The following is a 19,299-nucleotide window of genomic DNA, read 5'->3' as shown; positions in this document are numbered from 1 at the left end:
CCAAGCAGAGCAAGCATAAACAGTTTCCTTGAAGGAATGATGGGTTTATAGTATATGGATTACTAAAATGACTCTTCCTCATCCCCATTCCCCCATCTAAAATCCGTAAGACTTTGACTCTGCAAAGAAGTTGGGATTGGGCGTTCAAGAGTCATAAATAGTCTTGTGCACAGCATTGATTCAGGGAACACTCTCCTAGGAAAAGAAAACCCTTGCTACTCTTGCACAGCAGTACCTGCTGCATGCCTTGCATCGTCTGCTGTAGGAACTGCAGCTGCTGGTCCTTCGTAAGGCTTTCTTCTGTTCGAAAGAGCTGTCCTTTCTCTTGTTTCAGAAGCTCCACTTCATTCCTATAAGCATCCAGCTGCCACCGAAGGCTATCATTCTCTTCCTTAAGTGCATAAGCTTGGGCAGCTAGAGCTAGGAGAAAATGAAAATGCAAAGAAATCAGTAAAAAGGATTGTTTTCTTACAAATAATGCAGAGGACATTGTCAAGGGAAAAAACAAAATAGGACTGTAGGACATTTCAGAGCAGAGGGGAGATCTAGCAGAACTGAAAATGATCAGGTTCTGGCAAAGACTGTCACTGGGAAGTTATTTTCTGGGGTGGAGGGAGCCATAAAGCAATGCCGGGTAATTCAAACGTTACTTGTAATCCAGCTGCTAAATTCAGACATATTTTTGGAAGAAACTGCCATGCAGTCCAAGGAAAAGTACTCATCAACTTAGAACTTTTCCCAGTGACATTGTAGGATCTGATGCAGTTGTTTAATATATATACAGCTGTAGCAGCCAGATGTTCCAATCAGATCTGCACTAAGGAATTTTTACTACGCAGAGTTTTCTGGATTCAATCCCATGAGAGGGAAAGCACAGAAATTCCTCTCCAGTCTCTTCATGAGCTACTTCATAGCAATAGTTATGAGGAACCATTTAGACAGAAAAATGATGTAATGAGTAAAATTATATAAAATGCAAATGCTCAAAAAAAAGTGTTGGCACTACAAGAACATTACTACATTAAAGACATTGAAAGACACTTAAGTCATTTCCTTAGGAAGCTCCATTTGGCCCCTTTTCAATTTAGAATGGCATTTTTATTATCATAACTGATAGCAGGTGTTTGTGAAGAAATCGATTAGTATGCAGGGATGGAAATTACATTTGCCAAATGACTTGCACACTCTGCAATATAAGCCGAAATTTGTGCAGGAAAAGGCAGAAGGCTATAAAGTATGCATGAGGAACATTATTTAAATAAAATATCTGAACATAAATACCTATAGGGAAGTGTGGCATTCATTATTTTAGGGATGTTGTTATCATCTTATAGAAGAACCCACTCTCGGTGGTACTTATACTTGGCAGTATCAGTGGTCATTTGGCATAGCAAACTATGATACTCTACTGTTTTCCTCTTGGAACCTGATAACACAATACCATTACAGAGCAGCTGTAATTAAGAAACAATCATCTACCATAACCAATTCTATCAGCATTTGGTAACTGAACCACATAACTGATTTGCCTTCCTGATTAAATGAATTCAGGAATATTACAGAATTCTTTCTTGCCTACCTACTATAACAATACGGTTAAACTCCAAATTACACAAAATCGTATATTAATGTTAGGCCTCTCTTGACTAGACCTTCCATAGATAAAGAGCCCCTTGTTTCCTGTGATAACATGATTCAATGTTTATGAAATTATATCATCATTTAGATAGAATGTCACAGCATTTCATTACCAATAAAAATATATTAACTCTGGGAGGATAAATTAGTCTTTTTTTTTTGGATAAATTTTACTATTTTGGTAATAAAAAATGCATTTTCTGAAATAAGGTACGGTTAGCTACTATTCGAATACACACTTTGATTGGTCATTGCATCTAATTTGGCTATTTTACAGTATCTCCCTGGAAGATTTAGCAACTGTTACTGTATTGTTATATCAAATTAAATTGTTCTGAAAAGCATGTAATCACCCTTCCATGACAAAATTTGCCCTCAAGATTTTGCAGTGATGAGTCCAATGGGCAAACAGAAAATGAAGTCTTTTTTTCCTTTTTTTTTTTTTTTGTAAGAGCTGACAAACTAGACTTAAAAAAAAAAAAAAGTCCAAGCAAATAAAAATCTCAGTCTAGCAAGTTAAAAAAATTGTGTTTTGCATTCAAATATAGATTTGAACCAAAAATCTAATCTTTACACTGTGCGTCCTCTTTGGAGTATCTACAGGTAAAAAACTGTACAAAATAACCCATTCACTTCCATCCTTTTCCTCCAGCCAATCAGACTCTTTCCAAATTTAAAAAAAATATATATTATGCAATATGCAATTCTATCCAGAAACTGTGTATCCTTCTACTCTCTGATGGCATCAAAGATGATAAACATGGAGCTATTCATGTTTTAACAGTGTCTTGGAAGCAATAACTCATCTGCCTGGTATCACTTAAGCTAGATCTGAAAAAAGTTCAGAATCTTACATCCTAATCACTGCCTCAACTGAAAGGAGGATAGGAGGAAATTAGGAACTATATTCAGCTGAAGTTTAGGCTGCTTTATCTGATAAAAGCTGCCATGGAATATTTTATCAGTCAAACCACGGTCCAATTCATTTTCCTCTTTTCCTCCTGGGTAATCCAGGCTAGTGGGATTAGCTGGGAGTGGGACTAGGGACAGACTGCAGAGTCTACTACAGAGGCAGCAAATTGGTTGAAATAGAAAGGGCTACTTCAATAAGAACAAGCAAACAACAGATGATAAAATATCCCAGACAATGTGAAATAGGGGAGTGAGAGTAGAGCAGAGTTAAGCTTGAGACATTTATTAGTATACTCAGAGATATCCAAAATGCATATCAGCATTGTTATATCTTCTGAAAATCTGTCTCGCCATTCATGGTTAGAAACTAAAGACAGAATCTGTCTGCAGAAATACGCCCTTAGATAAGGAGAATGCAATGCACACAACATCAGTATACTAAAATATCACAGCCTTTCATATGAACAAATTATAGAAAAGAGTCCAAAAACTATATGGAGATCATGCACATAGTTCTTTTACTATATAACTGAAAGCTTCAAATAGGGGGTCCCTACCATCTGAAGTCAAGGTGACAAAGAAGTTGTGAAGTGGAGAATAAGACAAATAAATATATCTGGTTAATGGTAGGTTCCATTTCTTCTAGATCTGACAATCTGCTTTAAACAAAATCAAAATAGTCTTTGTGTTGACCTAAAAGACCATGATTTTAAGATATCATATTTCAGTAAATTAAAATTTATATCATCTTGCATTTAAAGTCATGTTTTCTTTGATTCCTAATGAAAGTTTATTTAAATTTTATCCATATAAAATTCTTGAATAGTACTCATTGAATATCTCACTGAAAAAGAGATTTTTCAAGAAAATGAAAACCACATTAAAAAAAATCAAAATTTACAGCATTTTTTTATTCATTGATAAAACTGTTTAGTGTATTTTTTCTGTTAAAAAAATGTTTCAGCCTTGTAACTTTATTCAGTTCCTCTCAATCCAGGTTTTTATGCCATTTTAAAATCAGTAGTTCAGATACTCATCTACAGAATCCCTCTGTGAAACACGCTAAAAAGCTTCTTAGGGTAAAGACAATGAAAGTTGAAAGCATTTACAGAATAGCTCTATTGAAGGAAACTAAATCAAAAGAAACCTCTGACCGGAATCCTAAATAGCTGCCTGTGCTGCAAATGGAAGAGAATATTTGTACCCAAACAAGCACAGCTGGCAACTTGCCCAAGATGCGGTGTGCAGCACTTGCACAGAGGGATGCAAAGAGATACCTTCATGGTCTATCTGAAGAGAAACAGGTGGAGGAAAATTAGACATATGTGAACAGGGGAAACTGGCTCACTGGGTTGAAGGACACCTAAAAGGTCAGTGGGATTCGCTTGTGTCAAGGCAGACACAATTTGGGGAGAAACTCGGTGACAAACACCAACTCCATCTGGTGGATCCATGTCAGGAGCAAGGTTAGACCCAAGCAGTGAGACGCTGATTAGAAATCCACTAAAATATACGGGCGTAGTTATTGACTCAGAGGAAACAAACGATGACTTTGCCTTTCTAGGGCATCTCTCTCAGATAAGGTTAGACATGCGCTTTACTAATGAGCGCTGCTGATTTATGCCTGTTATTTTGAGCTGGTGATTAAATTTAACTTAATCTATAATAATTCCCCCTGGTGCTGATGTGCAGTAAGTCTTAGCAGGCAATACAGCATAACTGTAACATTTGTGACTCATGTGATAGTGGCCTGGAAATAACAAATTACAGAATATAACTATTTATTACAGAATTCAGAGGAAATTCAAAAATTTCAGCCAGTTCTGTCATTATACACTTGGGCTGTACATTTCTTAGGTGATATTCAAATAACACTACAGTTAACACTAATGACAAATTAATACTTTGCATATCAGCAACATTTCTGGTTGAAATACAAATCCAGTCTGCAGATATCTGGAAATGCTATCTGAAAAGAAAAAGTAAGCAAGCAGTAGCAACAACAGTATAAATTCCTAATGTAAATTATTTTGTCTTTTGTCTTACTAGCAGAGTCTTTTTTTTGTTTGTTTGTTTGTTTATTTGGTGTTTTTTTTGAGACACGGAAAAACTTGGTATTTAAGTAAATCATGTAACTGCAATAGTCTGTGTTTATCTGCTTATCTTGTGATTTTTGGTCTAAGCTATTTAGCTTTCTCAAGGCTGGGGAACTTTGTTTTGAGTGTATTGAAACAAGGAGGTGGATCAAAAGACACGAATATATTCCCTAACCGCACTGCAACTGGAGTTCTATTAATGCCATTATCTTAATTTTCTAACTAGAAAATACGTTAAAATGGTAAAATGTCCTTTTGATAACAAAAAGAAAAGCAACAATACCTGACAAAATGATGGCTCTTATTATGGTAATTTTTGTCTGCACTATTTCCAATGCAGAACATTTCCAATGTCAAAAAAAAAAAAAAAAAACCCAAAAAAACCAAAAAAACACTTGCAAGACACAGCTACTTCTCCAAAGAACTTTCAGCCTGAGGGACTGAGCAAATGTGAGAAGACATACATAAGGACAAAGTTCAACTATATAAAAACAAACAACAAAAGTCATCCTTTATCTCATCTTAGATTTTTTCAGGGAGGAGAACTGTTAAGCTGTGCAATGAAGGGAAAATCTAGGGACTGCCAGGGACAAGGACTCCTAGTGGTGAAACCACAGAGGTGGCAGTGGAGGAAGACTGAAAAGCAGTGGACCCAGCTTTGTATTGAGTATGAACTGGTGAAAGGAAGCACTGGTGGGAGAAATGATGTGTGGTGTGTGAGTGCTGGCATGTGCCAGCGTGAGGGAGAAGACTGAGGCTGCCCTGAAGGAGAAAACTTTCAGAGTTTCATAAACAAAAAGGAATTACTGGAAACACACTTATTTTTGACCCATAAAGCTCTACTTAGGGAAGATCTGGCCTGACGAACATCTGTGAAGCAGCATGGCCATGACTGCAGGTAGGAAGATTGATGGAGTGACACTGCTGAGCAGCTGGAGAAGCTTTGACACATCCACCACCAACCATCAAAGCTGACCCTCCCCGCTATTTACCACCTTGCTCATGAATGAAGTTTGAGGACCTTATCATCCCAAAGCTGACTTTCTTAAACTGTACTGTAAAAACCGAGCTCTGAGCATGGGTCTTGGTTATAAGTGCTCTGTGTATGGTTCAAAGCAAATTTTGGCAGTATCTCCAGGAAGCATTCTAGACACTGGGCTATACCTTGGTCACCTCAAGGCATCTTCTCAGACAAATTTTATAACAATGTCGGGCTCTTGAGTCCTTTGGTATGCAAAGTGGCTGTAATCCATCACCTTGCATTCTTGGATGAGGCTTTATTTTCTATGTAGACAGTAACTAATTACCTGATCACCAGCATAAATAGGGCTCAGGTGTCAGTGATGGGAACTGGATATTAGTAGATAAAAGCAGCATTATTCCTACACTGCATTTTAGATTAAATGGCTCTTCCATTGTTCTCCCTTTTTTCCACAAAAATAGATTATCTCCTTTGCTTTTTAAAAAATTCCTCTGGTTAAAGCTTGAAAACAGATAACTCACTAGCCTGAATAAATTCTGAAAACAGAATTAGAATGGTATAAAAATAAATAATTTGGGGCAATTACAAGATAGCCTTGCCATGAATATTCCTTTTTCTTTCTCCCTTCAGACATAATGTAACCAAACAATGAAGCAATTTCCACATATTTTTCTTACGTTAGGCACACTTCATTTGAATATCTCAGTACCTGCAAATTTAAACTCTAAAATTTAAACTCAGGCACAAATTCTACATATGGGAGAATTATTGTCATTAATGTTAGTGGGAGGTACAGCCTGCACACTGGGAGGAAGAATTATGTTATTGCAAAGCCTCCTTTTCTCAGGTGCAGTTGCTTCAAAGTCCTTTCCTCACCATGCTGCCTACATTCAATGCAGAGAAGCTCATTATACAAGTTACATTCATGATGATACCAGATGTTCAAATTGAATACTCAGGAGAATTATTTTCAGGCCTACTATTCACATAAAACTTACTGGCGAACAATTAGTAAATGGTAGGATGCTGCCAAAAAAAAGGTCCATCGTCATTTAACCGTAGTTTTATGTATCCCACCCAATATGTAAAGATGTAACATTAGAGAAACAAAAGCACTTGTCTGAGAAGAGATTTTATTAGAGTATAGAAATTCTTCCTGATAACAGACTTGTGCAATATCGTTGCCTTTTTCTAGGTTTACTACACGCGTGGCTCACCAGTAATTTATGAAGCCTCATTATTTCTTGTGTAATGAAGCATATCTCTTTGCAAATAACGAAGAGGATCTAGGAGAAAAGGGGAAGATTATGGCCCAACTGGGCCTAATAACAAAACTCTGGCAAAAAGTTGCAAGCAAATGCTGGTTCTGCAGTGGACTAGAGATGTCCCTAGAGAACAGTGCTGCCAGCTCTTGTGATGTTATGATGAGCCTCACTATATCTGATTTTTTATTTAAATCCCCAGAGAGATCATTATCTGAAAATTTTTGCTTTAAGTTTCCGGACTAGTGGCTTCCATATTTTCTAGACTGTGGATCAGTTCTGTCTCTCTGTATTTTTCCATGTCCTTACAAACTCTGACTTTTAATTAAAAACTCTAAAGAGGGAAGTTAATCTCATTGTTTTAGCCTGTTCCAGGAAGCAGCTGCAGACTACTTAGTACAGTCTCACAAATTGCCCATGGCTCAGGAGCACAGAATAAGATCCTTGATGTAGACCTTGTGGCTGCAAGAAAAAACACTTGATCAGTGAACCAAGTTTCTCCAAGGGATTCTGAAGACAGAAGGTTAATCTGCAACTTGAGATCAATCTTTCTAACCCTTTCTCCACACCTTCCTCTCTTTTTCCTATGTATAGAGTGACTACATTTAGATCACCTTTTTCTTCTCAAAATGCACCTGCCCATTTCTTGGTTCATTTGTAATTCCCACTTGCCTAACATTTCCAGATGTCTCTCTTTTCCCTCACTCATCCTTATTTTGCAGCACATTCTCCAGTTCCCTTTTATACCCCTTCTGTCCCAGGCAAATTACAGCATAAAGTGTTTTGGACTTTTCCTACAAAGATGTCACATCACATTACTGAAATGCATATTCAGAATTTGGAAGTGAGCACCTTGTTACAACAATATCAAAGCCTGTCACAGATTAGGTCTATTTTACTTGACAGTATTTCTTAGGAGAACTGGAATCCACACAGTTTGTAAATGATATTTTAACAGTCACTAATTATCTATCTGCCCTGTTGAGACCAGTTTCTTCAGGCACCTCTTTTAAGTAAAGGGCTCATATTTCCTCTCCTCCATGGGCCGTATTTCTTCCATTGCCACCCATGATGTGTGCTAAGTCTAAAAGACTGGCTCTACACACAAGGGTAGATAGGATGGAAAAGAGTTGCCTCTGCATAGCAAATATAGCATAAGCAAATATAAGGGTATATGTAACTTTGATCAAAAATAGTAATTCTCAGATATTTTCTAAATTCAGCAAAGCACAACTCCTCATCCCCCTGCTCGTTAAAGTATTTGATTTTGGTTTGTGATGAGGTGAATTTTTCAGCTACTTATGCTTTATGTTTACCAATAACTGCTTCAGAAATTGCTATCTCAGTTAAGTGCAATTAATCAAGGCCTGAATCTCTTTTAGTAGCTTTTTCTTCTTTCTAATTGAGAAATAGAACCATTAAGCCAGCTTTACAGTGTCTGTGCTTTAAAGATGCAAGCAAGATCAGTTACTCCTGTTAGAGTTAGAATCCTCTAATCAATGTTTTCCTGAGACTGTATTCCTCAAATATAGAAAACGGAAAAAAGGACATTTTCCTCTCATGAAGGAAGGAATATATTCATTCAAGTAAGAAAAGCATTGGTAACTGAGAAGGTGCCAAGTAGCACTGATGATCGTCTCATGATCAATTTTTCATCAACACAGAAAAATTCTTCTTGTTTTAATGGTGCCCTGTAACTGAAGATATAGACCTTTGAAGACCATGTAGCACAAGACTAGTTGATGAATGCTCAGTTTTTCATATACGGTTGATGGATATTTGTTGTTATATGTATATGTGTATAGGTGCATGTATGTGTATACACACACAGTGCATAGATCAACTAGAATATTCCTTATTGCATATAGCTAAATCTCTGTAGAGCAGGCTACTGGCAATTATCCCTTAGGAATAAAAGCAATCACCACAACTTTATTCAGGTTTCAACAATGGCCCGTCTTAGCTGGCTCTGGCATTTGGAATTGCTCTGATTTATAATTTATAATGTTCAAAAATATAAGGTGTAAATGTGAGGATATCATCATTTGGTAGCATCACTACATACTGTAAATGTGAGGGCAAACAACCTTGTACAAAATTCTACTGCACCGCAAATATCAGGAAAATATACCCAGCTTTCTCTGTGACCACGTCCTGATTGGAGTACTGAGCTATTTTTTCTTTGAAAACATGCATGATTCTAAAACACTTCCTCAGTTACTTTGGTTTTAGATGAAAATGAGCCTCTTACATAAGGAAATATGATTTTACCCCTTTGGAAAGCATCAGCAGATAATCACATGCAGCTTGGTCTCTCTTGGCTGTTATGTTCAGAGATAATAATATCTGAGAATAATAGTAGTAGCGTTACTGATAGTAATATCAAAATTCATTTGTAAACTTGGGAGTATTTCCACTGAAAATGCCCAGAAGAGTTTTATCTGCAAGCCAAAAAAAATCTCCTTTCGTCCCCTCCATCCTGCCTTTTGCACTTTTAGTATCTGTAAACAGAGACCATTGCACTTCTCCACAGTTTAACAGGTTTAATTAGGTTTTATTCCCTGCTGCTAAATAATAAAATGCACTGCACAGATGTTGGTGATACCTCCAATCCTCTCAAAATTTACTGAAATTTGCAAAAAGTGAATAGCTTTGAAGAGAGAACTGCAGAATACTGCTGGTCCCAGACTTTCTGGGTAGGTCACTGCTGAGGATTTTGCGCCTGTGGGTGTTCAGCAGAAGGTGAATGCAAACACTCTTGGAGCAGGGAGCAGCTTGCAGGATGAAAGTGTAGCAGCGCAGGCCTCAAAAACAGTCAAAACATGACAGACGTTTTGAGTGAGCACATGATGATGCTGATACCAATCTGATAAAAGGACATAATGGGGAGAGCTTTTTGTCATGTGCCTTCTGAACTGCTGAAAGTGCTCACTTGTCTCCTGAGCTTAGATCAATTTGAGAGAGAAGACTGTCTGTATGTGACACGTGACAAAGAAGCAATGAAGATGATGATGTAGTCGAGCATCTACCTAAATCTCTTAAAAGAGATCTTCTTCAGTTAACATGTAAGGCGGGCATGTGGCAATTGTGGAAGCAGTTCAGTTATCACTAGGATACAGAAGCTGCTGGAAAGACATGTTTGGCACAGTTCCTAAATCTGAGTTACAACTTGTTATATATACACCATATGGAGAGCTGGATAAATAAATGGAAAGATAATCAGATAATCAGCTATTTGTCCGCTGGCAGTAAAAAGAAAAAAAAATGTAGCGGTTTGAACTCTGAATTTAAAAAAGCACCTTTCTTCCTTAATACAGAAAAAAATATCTTTTCCTCTTTAGTTTTATGTATCGGTGTTCTAGGGGTCACATGTGTGAATTAGTGGAGAAGTGAAATAAATTGTGAGGTTTTTTTTGTTTGTTTGTTTTTGGTAGCACATCTAGTGTCTTTTCATTCTCTCTTTTCACATCTAAAAATCACTTTTCCTGGTTTCCCTTCATTCTGCCTTAAATTTGAAACCAAATAAAACTAAAAGTAAGTCATTCACCTCCAAGCAGTATTGAGTCCACTTGGCTCTTGCCTACATGAACAAAACACATCAGTCACAAAAGTCATGACACAGTCATCACATTGCATTCATAACATGAATTTAGTAGATGTTGATTTTCTTGAGATAATCAAGAAGCTTAAGCCTTCACGTAAGATAACACTTAAGCCAAAAGTGAAGATCAGAAAATCACGACATTTCTCTGAATCTAAGATTCCATACCCAAATAGAGTGGGGTTTTAATTCCTGGAAGGCGGACACATCATGGGCTACAAGTCTGTTGGGCTCAAAGGGGCACAAATCCTGCAGGTTCCTAAGAGGAAACTGTTAATTACTTTGGAAATCTTTTATGGTATAATGGTGCTCTCCAGGTGTGTAGTTGTGAGTTTACGACCTGGCTTTCACATCAGAAAAGATTCTTTGTTCTGATCAAGCCATTCTCTGTCAACTCAGCAATGGATGATGTTTCATGATGTTTCATCAGATGACCTAAATCTTAACCTGAAGGACTGTCTGTGAGCTTCTCTAATGATGTGCTGGAGTGAAAAAGTGAACCTAAAAACAACAGGGCAGGACCTGCAGCATAATTAAGAAAACCCATATCCAAGAGCTTAGTTCAAATAAAATTAAAGATAACTTTCACAGTAGACCACTAGCAGTGTTTAGACTGGGAGGTAAGTGAAGTCATTTTTGAAAGAATCTATTCCTTCTGTTCTGAAGGAACCTATTCAGAACCAGCCATCTTTGCTATTATAAATAAAGCTCATTCTCTTGAAGGCTAAACACAAGAGCAAGAGAGAGCACAAAAGCTTAGCACTGGAGAGGGCACTGCAAGGAAGGTCACTTTACAGAAAGCATGAAGTGTAATTTGGAGAAGGATGCTAATACCAGCTATATCAGATCGTGAGGAAGTTGAAAACAGCATATGTTCTAATATTGTCTTTTATTGATTTTGCTGCCAACATCCCACTTCAACAATGTTACAGCCACACTTCAAAATTCTTAATGGAGGGGGCTGGAGAAAATCAATATACAGAGCTTGCTTCTGCTTTCACTGAAGCCAATGTAAGTTTTATTATGAACTGCAATGAGCTCAGGACAGGGTTCAGACTGTTTGTGGAGGGGGGTTGTGTTTGTTTTTTATATAATCTCCTATGGGGCAAACTGTTTTTCTGTGCTTTAGAGAAGTAAGTTTCATTTAAATAGAGCAAATTCTCTACCAAATTGCAACTCCATGCACTCAGAGATGATTGCCTGCTTTATGAAACCTAATGAAAAATTATAGCCTGTATCCTAAACTGGGAAACTTATAATAAAAGATATAGGATTTGAAATAAATTCTGATAACAAAATCATTTCTTTCTTTAAAAATATTTTCACTCAGATATGAAGCAAATAAAAACAGTTTAGCCTGTCACTGACTTGTAAAATGATACTTTCAATGTGCATTGTTTGCTGCATTACAAATAGAAGGGATGCACTAAAACTTCTTTTCACTACTATTTTAATACTATTTACACAAAATGAAATATGCTAAAATTATCTCAAAAATTATAACAATCATCTTCATTCCAACAACATGCTGTTAATTTTGTTCTAGCATGAATACAAAACATATTTTAACATGCTGTCAAAATGAGATACTAAGAATGTCAATAAAATGACACTAAAATAAATGTAAATTTAGATTGCTGTCACAAGTGGCTGCTTGGTTTTGTGAAGATGTTAGGTTGCTATAGCATTTTCCATAGCAACTTTGCATCTTATTACATAAATAATCCCTCAGTGTCCTTAAAGCTTACTAAAAACAGGATTAAATCTATTCTCATATGTAATGATCCTGTATAAAACCATATCAGTACAAAATACCCAGAAAACATAATAAACTGTAATCTAGATAACAGTACTCCTGTCAGTTGAAAGGCATCAAAACACAACAGACTTGTTTTTCAGTTAGCAGGACATCTTCCTAAACCCCGTATTAGTTAAGTCTCTCTGAAGTGTTTATTCTCTTTAAAATGGAAAGTTTCCTGGTAAACCCTTTAACTGCTGTGCCCTTCAGGATGGGGAGAGACCCTCCCTCCTAAACTGAAGTGATGCAAAAGGTGCTAACCCATTAGGTGGGACAGGACTTAGGCTGTCCTTAACCCCCACAGAAGAAAGACTTGGCAGCTGCCTTTGGCACTGATTCACCAAAGTATTGCTGCTAAATCCATCCTCACAAGTAACACTATTAAAGCCAAAAGGACACCAAGCCTCCAGCATAAAATTAGGCACCTGCTTACGAGCTTCCTGAATTTGACCCTATTTTTGTAAAAGCTGTGAGAAAAAAAAATGTGTTTTAAAGCACAAAATAGGAGCCTACCTGATGATAACAGTCCTAAAACTGGCATGCTGTGAAAGACACTAGAGCAGACTTTTCCCCGTGTAGAGGGAGTAATAATAGTCCTGTGCTGCTTTCGAGTGATCGTCTCTGATGGTCCCTGGGAGTAAGGCTGATTGTGTCTTCTGTGGCCAGAGCACTTCCTTTCTAAGTGAGATTACTCCACTCATCGAGCTCAAATGGGTTATTCCCTTGTTTGTCTGGCCAGCTAGGGCACCATGTCCATATGATGACAATTCAGTTCTTCCATTTTAATAGATTTTTTAATCGTTTTCTTTTTTTTTGCGACTTACTACAAATTCTAGTTAGTAGATTTTGTTAACACATTTTAGTTTCCTGTTTGTATATGTTCACATATTTGTTACCACAGGGCTAATTATGATGCCAGCTGCTGATGGCTTTGAAATGGTATTGATTTATTTGTGGGGGAAAAAAAAAAAGGATGCTAGCCCATTATTTTTAAAGGATACACTTTATTATTTAACATTATCTTTAAGCTTAAAATAAGATGGACAAATTATGGGCTTCTTAAATATCAGAATTCTGTTAGGAACAGAAAATCTGTTATTGAAAAGCAATGAAGTGGAGAAGTGATGACAGAAAAACAAGTCAGAATTTTGTCAAGTCAGACTAGACTTACAATAAAGAAAGGCAGGAATATCTGATGAGCAGAATCAGAAGGAAGAGGAAAATGTGGAAATTCTGAAACAAGGTCTGTTGTGGCAGAAGAAAAGGAAGAGCTCACGCAGCTGGGACTGAGCAATTTCGATTCAAAGTTGTGAGAGGCTATATAAAGCTTTCCTCCCAGTTTAATCCAGCTATTAGGCACAGTTTTAATTATGCTTGTGCATCTCTGCATTCACACAAGGCTTTAGTAAAAGCAAAAGGAGATTGAATTGTGATGTAAAGATGAATAATGGTCACACAGATCACTTTGGTGTTGTTTCATGTTTCCCTTGAAGATTTGCTAGGTTGGTGGCTTTCAAGAAAGACTTATGAACAGTATCACACTGCCTCTTTTATGCTGCGTGCACAAGGGTGTGATTTTCAAATGCTAACTTTCAAAAAGACTCTCAAGTCATCTGGACTGCCCCCTGTTCACACTATCTCCTATGTCATCTGGCTTCACTGTTGCTGCCAAAAGGACACACCAGCACTGGAGAACACTCAAAGATTCAGGCTACTGTTTAAGATAGAAAAGCTACAATACTTGAATTAGGCACCAATAACTGGCATGTTTGAAAATACTGCCTAAAGTGTCCTGAGTTGGAAGGCAGCGTCAATATTATGTGTCCAAGCTGGGCTTATACTATGTAGCTTAAAATTTCTTTACTATTTGCATGCAGTGCACAAGTGTTATCAAATTACTCCATTGCTGGAGTAATTTAATTACAACTGTGCTCAAATGCCCCAGGGGCTCAATGAGCAGGATACTGTACACACATTCAGCCAGAGAAGACCCTATAGCAAGTCTGCATGGAGAAGACATGCAATGGGTGAACCAAAGGAAGTGCTGTCACCCTCCCTTGATAGTAGAGAATTGAAGGCAAGACAAATTCATTGATTTGTTCAGGTGGGAGGTTTGTAGAAGAGCTGAAATTTAGCTCTGGAATCCCAGTCAAAAGCACTAATCACACGACTGTCCTCCCATGAATGCTGTGCATTTCTTCATTTTATGCAGTGACAACTACAGTCTCTCGCTGAAGTTGGAGTCACTAGAATTAATGGCATATTGCCAAGAACTGCAAAAGGAAGAGATTAACCTACCTCCTCTTAAAAGTGAAATTACAGGTGCCTTCAAGGCATAAGGCAAACTCTTTCTTACAAAATGCAGCTTCACTTCAGTAATTTTTAAAATTACTTTGGAGACTTTTCCTTGCGGGTCCTTACTCCCAGTGCCAGCAGGTGGGAGACAAAGCATCCATAAATCCTGATCATTCTAAGATTTTCCTATATTCTCCAGACTCCAGTGCAGAATGCCATTTCTTCCCCTGAGCTAATGCTTCAGTAGCTGCACCTTGAGTTTCCAATGTATTAACTGAGTTGCCAGTCATCATTATTATTTTTTCTTAACATTTTCTTTCTGGCTTTACTTCAGCAATCCTCTTGTTCCTCTCAAACTCCAAAACTCACATTGCAGAAAAATCACTGTTTAAAGGACGAGTGTTGAAAATAAGCAAGCAAACAACAACCTTCTAAAGGAATGGCTGTGACCACAAGTCATGTTCATACAGTCTAGCCTTTTCCCAGCTTTGCTCATCACACAGATGACCTTCAGTTTGTGAAACCAGGATGAATTCCTACAGACTAGTCATGCATGGTAGTTCAGACCATTTACTGGTTTCCCCAGTGGGTGCTCAGAGGGGCCTGGCAGCAATTAAAAGTTGCCCTCCAACAGGCAAGCCTGTAGCTATGCCTTTCTTTTCCATGAATATGCAGCTTGCACTCAACTGACAGTAAGTTTCGAGTACCTCAAGCCCTTAGGAGAATGACCTGTATGTAAAACACCTGGAGAAGCAGAAGGTCTTTTACCTGAAAGGCAATGACCCAGCACTGCAACATGGATCAAAGGTTGCAAGGCAGGTCTGAGAGGCAGAGCACAGATAAAAAAGGCTGAAGATCCCAACTATCATCCTAGTTTTGCCATCAGACACTGATAGGAGTAAATAAGAACTAAGAGAAACACAACAACTAAGAGAACATCAACTGGCAGATGAAAAGAGGACATTTGAGCCTAGAATGGAATGATACATTTTGTAATGAGTTGCTCTGGAGCTGTTCTGTATAGTCCCGAGTAATAAGCCTTAATCTTCCCAAACAAAAAACCACTAGTAAATTTCTGGTATGCCACAGACTCCTTCATGACTGAAGACAAAGTACAAACTTTTTTGGCCGAGAGTTTTTCCATTATCTAATCTAAATAACAAAAAATTGCAGCTCTCCTTCCTTTTCCAAGGTGAGTCTTTGTTTAGAGGGCTACTAACCCGCAGCTGGCTCGTAGATGTCCTGTCTGAAATGTGTGTCAAGGTCTGTTCAAGCTGGGTGGGATGATGAGGGCAGAGCAGTGGAATAGGCTGCTCAGAGAATGGGCATCCTTCCTTGGAGATACTCATAAACCATCTGGATGCGATCCTGTACAATGTGTTCTAGGTGACCCTGACTGAGCAGGGCAGTTGGACTAGACGATCTCTAGAGGTCTCTTCCAACCTCTGTCATTCTGTGTGATTCTGTGAAATTCACTGGGGACAAGGTCCTCAGCTCACTATGTTGTTTCTATGGATGTTGTTCTGAAGACTGAAGAACAATTCTAGATGATCGCTTAGGCACCAAGGTCCTGGCCTTGGATGTGCTTCACTGTGTTTCGAAATGACGAGGGACCAATTCCATCGTCAATCCCACCATTTGAAATGATGGTGGAACCAATCTAAACCAATCTAGTACAATGAAGAGATGGTTAAGTAGGGATACATATAAAGCAAGGAAAGGGGCCCAATAGAACAAATAATTTAAAAAGTTAAAAAAGAAAGAAAGAATCTAAGAAGATTCTCCCTTCTGTTCCTGAGAGGAAAAAAAAAATGCCACTCACTCATTTTCTTTTCACATAGCCCTGTTTTATACCCAGTAATTCCTTTAGTTTAACTCAAATACCTCTAAGTTCCCTGTAGTGTCAATGACAGAAGAATCAATTCACACAGTCTAGTTAAGAACTCCACACTGGAAGAAGAAGGTGATAAAAAATAATTTTGAAACTGTGTGACTCTACCTGTACAGAGAGCTAACTTGACCGGGCTCAAGAAGATGAAGAATTTGGACAAGTAATCAAGTGGGTTCCTACCACTAAATTTTGACTTATTGTGCTGCACATTTTGGTACTGTTAACACTTTGGGGACTCACGTGCTCATATTAATACATATAACAGTTCAGCTACTGAAGTAGTTTGGGATAGAATGCTGTAGAAATCTCAGACATCACAGCAATTGACAGAAAGGTCTCCTATTTAGGGAAGAAAAACAAATATATTTTCCGATCTGTAATGTTACTAATCTGAGGCCAAATGAATGATCTGTAAATCTCAGCCCTAAGCATGCATTTGTTAAACCTAGCTGAATTGGTTTGGGAATTGAAGATGACAGTTCAAAACATCACTACTCACTTTCTGAAGTGGAGTTTATGGGAATTTCTGGTTTTACTTTCCTATTGTTAATTCTAATGACTGCTTTCCATAAGATTGGGCATAGCCAAGGCAAAATAATTAACATTCATGATAGCCCGTGACTGCTAGGAATGCTTTGCCTGCAGATACCCTTGTCTTAGTTCCAAGCATTCAGATAATGATGTCTAGAAAATTCAAGCCCACCCAGTTAATCAAGCAAAAACTTAAATTGCTCTTTACAGGTTCTATTGCTGCATTTTACCTGCATTTAAATCACTAATTCTGCTCTTAGAGTAAATGTCCTACTAAAGATTCCTTGCTGGAACAACAGTAAGAAAGTCCTTTTTTTCTAGAATCATCCAAACTCACAGAGCACCTTGTCACGGGATGGACCAAAGAGCACTCTGTAGGTCAATAAAAATCTACTACACATTTGTGTAAACATACAAAACTTGAATGTCTTCAGTATGGCCATTTCCTAATGTGGTGCTGGTACACAAAAGCCTAGATAAAAAAATCTGTCCTTTCAGTTTCTCTCAGTATCACCTTCTTCATCTTTACCATGTAGAAAGCTCACTGGTGACTGGCAGTTTTCACTTGCGCCTTGGCTTTACCTGCTGTAAAAAACTTTATTGCCAAGGATGATCCAAGATCTCCTTCTTTGGAGATCTTTAAAACCCGCTTGGATGCAGCCCTGTGCCACGTGCTCTAGGTGACCCTGCGTGAGCAGGGGGGTTGGACTCGATGACCTCTGAGGTCCCTTCCAACCTTCGGCATTCTATGATTCTATGATTCTATGAGTATCTAAACAGGTAAACTCGTTATTCCCCTACAAATTTATTAACCAATGTTAGGAAATCAAATAAAAGATCCAGATCATGTTACCAAATAGTAATCCAGGCAGCTTGTGAGCCATCTCCTGCAGTGTCCATCCTGTCTGAATAGCAAAATGTTTGTAGAAAACTGAAAAAGTTGCTTCTGTCTCCAGATATAGCAAGCAACTTTATTCTTTCTTTCATGATAGTGATCTAATGAGTGTAAAATTAACACAGTATACAGTACTATATGGTGAAATATGTGCCCTTGAAAGTTAGTTTTACAAAGCACACAATTAAAATGGTAGCACGTATTTCTTAGTTTACTTCATTTGCTTTATATAGTATTGGCGGAACAGAAAAGTAAGGTATAGAGAATACTGACCAAAAGAGAACTTCAATCAGCCTCGTAATAGGACATTGTTACAACCATGGAATGAAACACTATTATGTCAAATAGCAGAGACAGTGATCAAAAAAAATACAGGGGGTGAAGCCATGGGCAGAACTCAACAATTCTCATCATTATACAACTTAGTAGGTAAGAGAAATCTCCTAGAGACAGCTTGCATCGCTCAAATAACTAATTTATGAAGATTTAAAATAGGCTAGGTTTATATAATCGTTTTCTATTAATATCTCATTCCTCTCATATATACACTTTTGTTTGATGCTAAAAAAAAAAGTAAAAAAGGCACATATTTGAGGATACTGTAGAGGAATTTTGTTTTACCTGAATCATCTGCTCTCAGTTTTTTAGTGGGGTTGTCACCACTGTCATCATCAGACATTTCCATCTCTTCTTCCCGGCGGATTCCCATGAGCTGTTCACTGTGAGCATTTCTGAGCTCCTAAAACCCAAAATGACCCTTTGTCAGTAGTGATTTCCACAAAGTAATTGCTTTATCTTTAGTAACTGTTTTTAAAATCCTCTGATTTTTGATTATAGGATGTTTATCATTGTTATCATACATGTATGTATATATAAACCTGTTCATAACAACAGTAGCTTAAGGCAAGATTAGTGCAACATTTTCCAGAGTTTGAACGGGGTTCAAGTTGAAAGAAACTGAATTCTTCATGTGAAAGAAGGGACTTTATAAAAGGCAACACTCAGGGAAAGCAAGAGAGAAAGTGAGCCTCTAGATGAAATAATTTTTGCTTCCAAATATAGAAAAACAGGGATAACAGCAGGGATAATGCTGAAAATTGTGTATCAATCTCATCAATAAAGGGACTGACAATCTGCTTAAGGTAAAAAAGAATCCAATCTCTGTTACTTGGGGTGGCATTCAGCATGGCCACTAAAAACAAGTTCCCCCATATATTTTTTTTGTAGAAATGTAAAGAAACAAGCACTTTAAGATTTTTTTCACATCCACAAGGTTAAATCCAAACTAAGTCAGATTAACTGTGCCCTAAAAGTGCCTATTTCTCCCTGCTGCCTGTAAAGGGAGTCTAAAGGATCGAGCTCAGATGGAGCACACTATATTTTAGGTGCCTAATGCTA

At 37.7% G+C, this 19,299-nt stretch overlaps 1 protein-coding gene across 1 annotated transcript in view; it reads right to left on the bottom strand.

Moving 5' to 3' along the window:
* Positions 1–219: 219 nt before the first annotated feature.
* Positions 220–19,299, bottom strand: part of LOC112948206 (ecto-NOX disulfide-thiol exchanger 1) — a gene marked incomplete at its 3' end in the record, with an annotated part of 257,294 nt that continues 238,214 nt past the window's right edge. The window contains exons 11-12 of the mRNA XM_026040430.1: positions 18,523–18,640; positions 220–420 (exon numbers count right to left, since the gene is read on the bottom strand). Coding sequence (XP_025896215.1) covers positions 220–420; positions 18,523–18,640 — 319 coding nt within the window. The remainder of the gene's footprint in view (positions 421–18,522; positions 18,641–19,299) is intronic.

Source organism: Nothoprocta perdicaria, unplaced genomic scaffold (assembly GCF_003342845.1).
Source record: "Nothoprocta perdicaria isolate Ctin4 unplaced genomic scaffold, notPer1 scaffold_257, whole genome shotgun sequence".
Lineage (NCBI taxonomy): Eukaryota > Metazoa > Chordata > Aves > Tinamiformes > Tinamidae > Nothoprocta > Nothoprocta perdicaria.
This window is presented reverse-complemented; position numbering and strand designations above follow the sequence as displayed.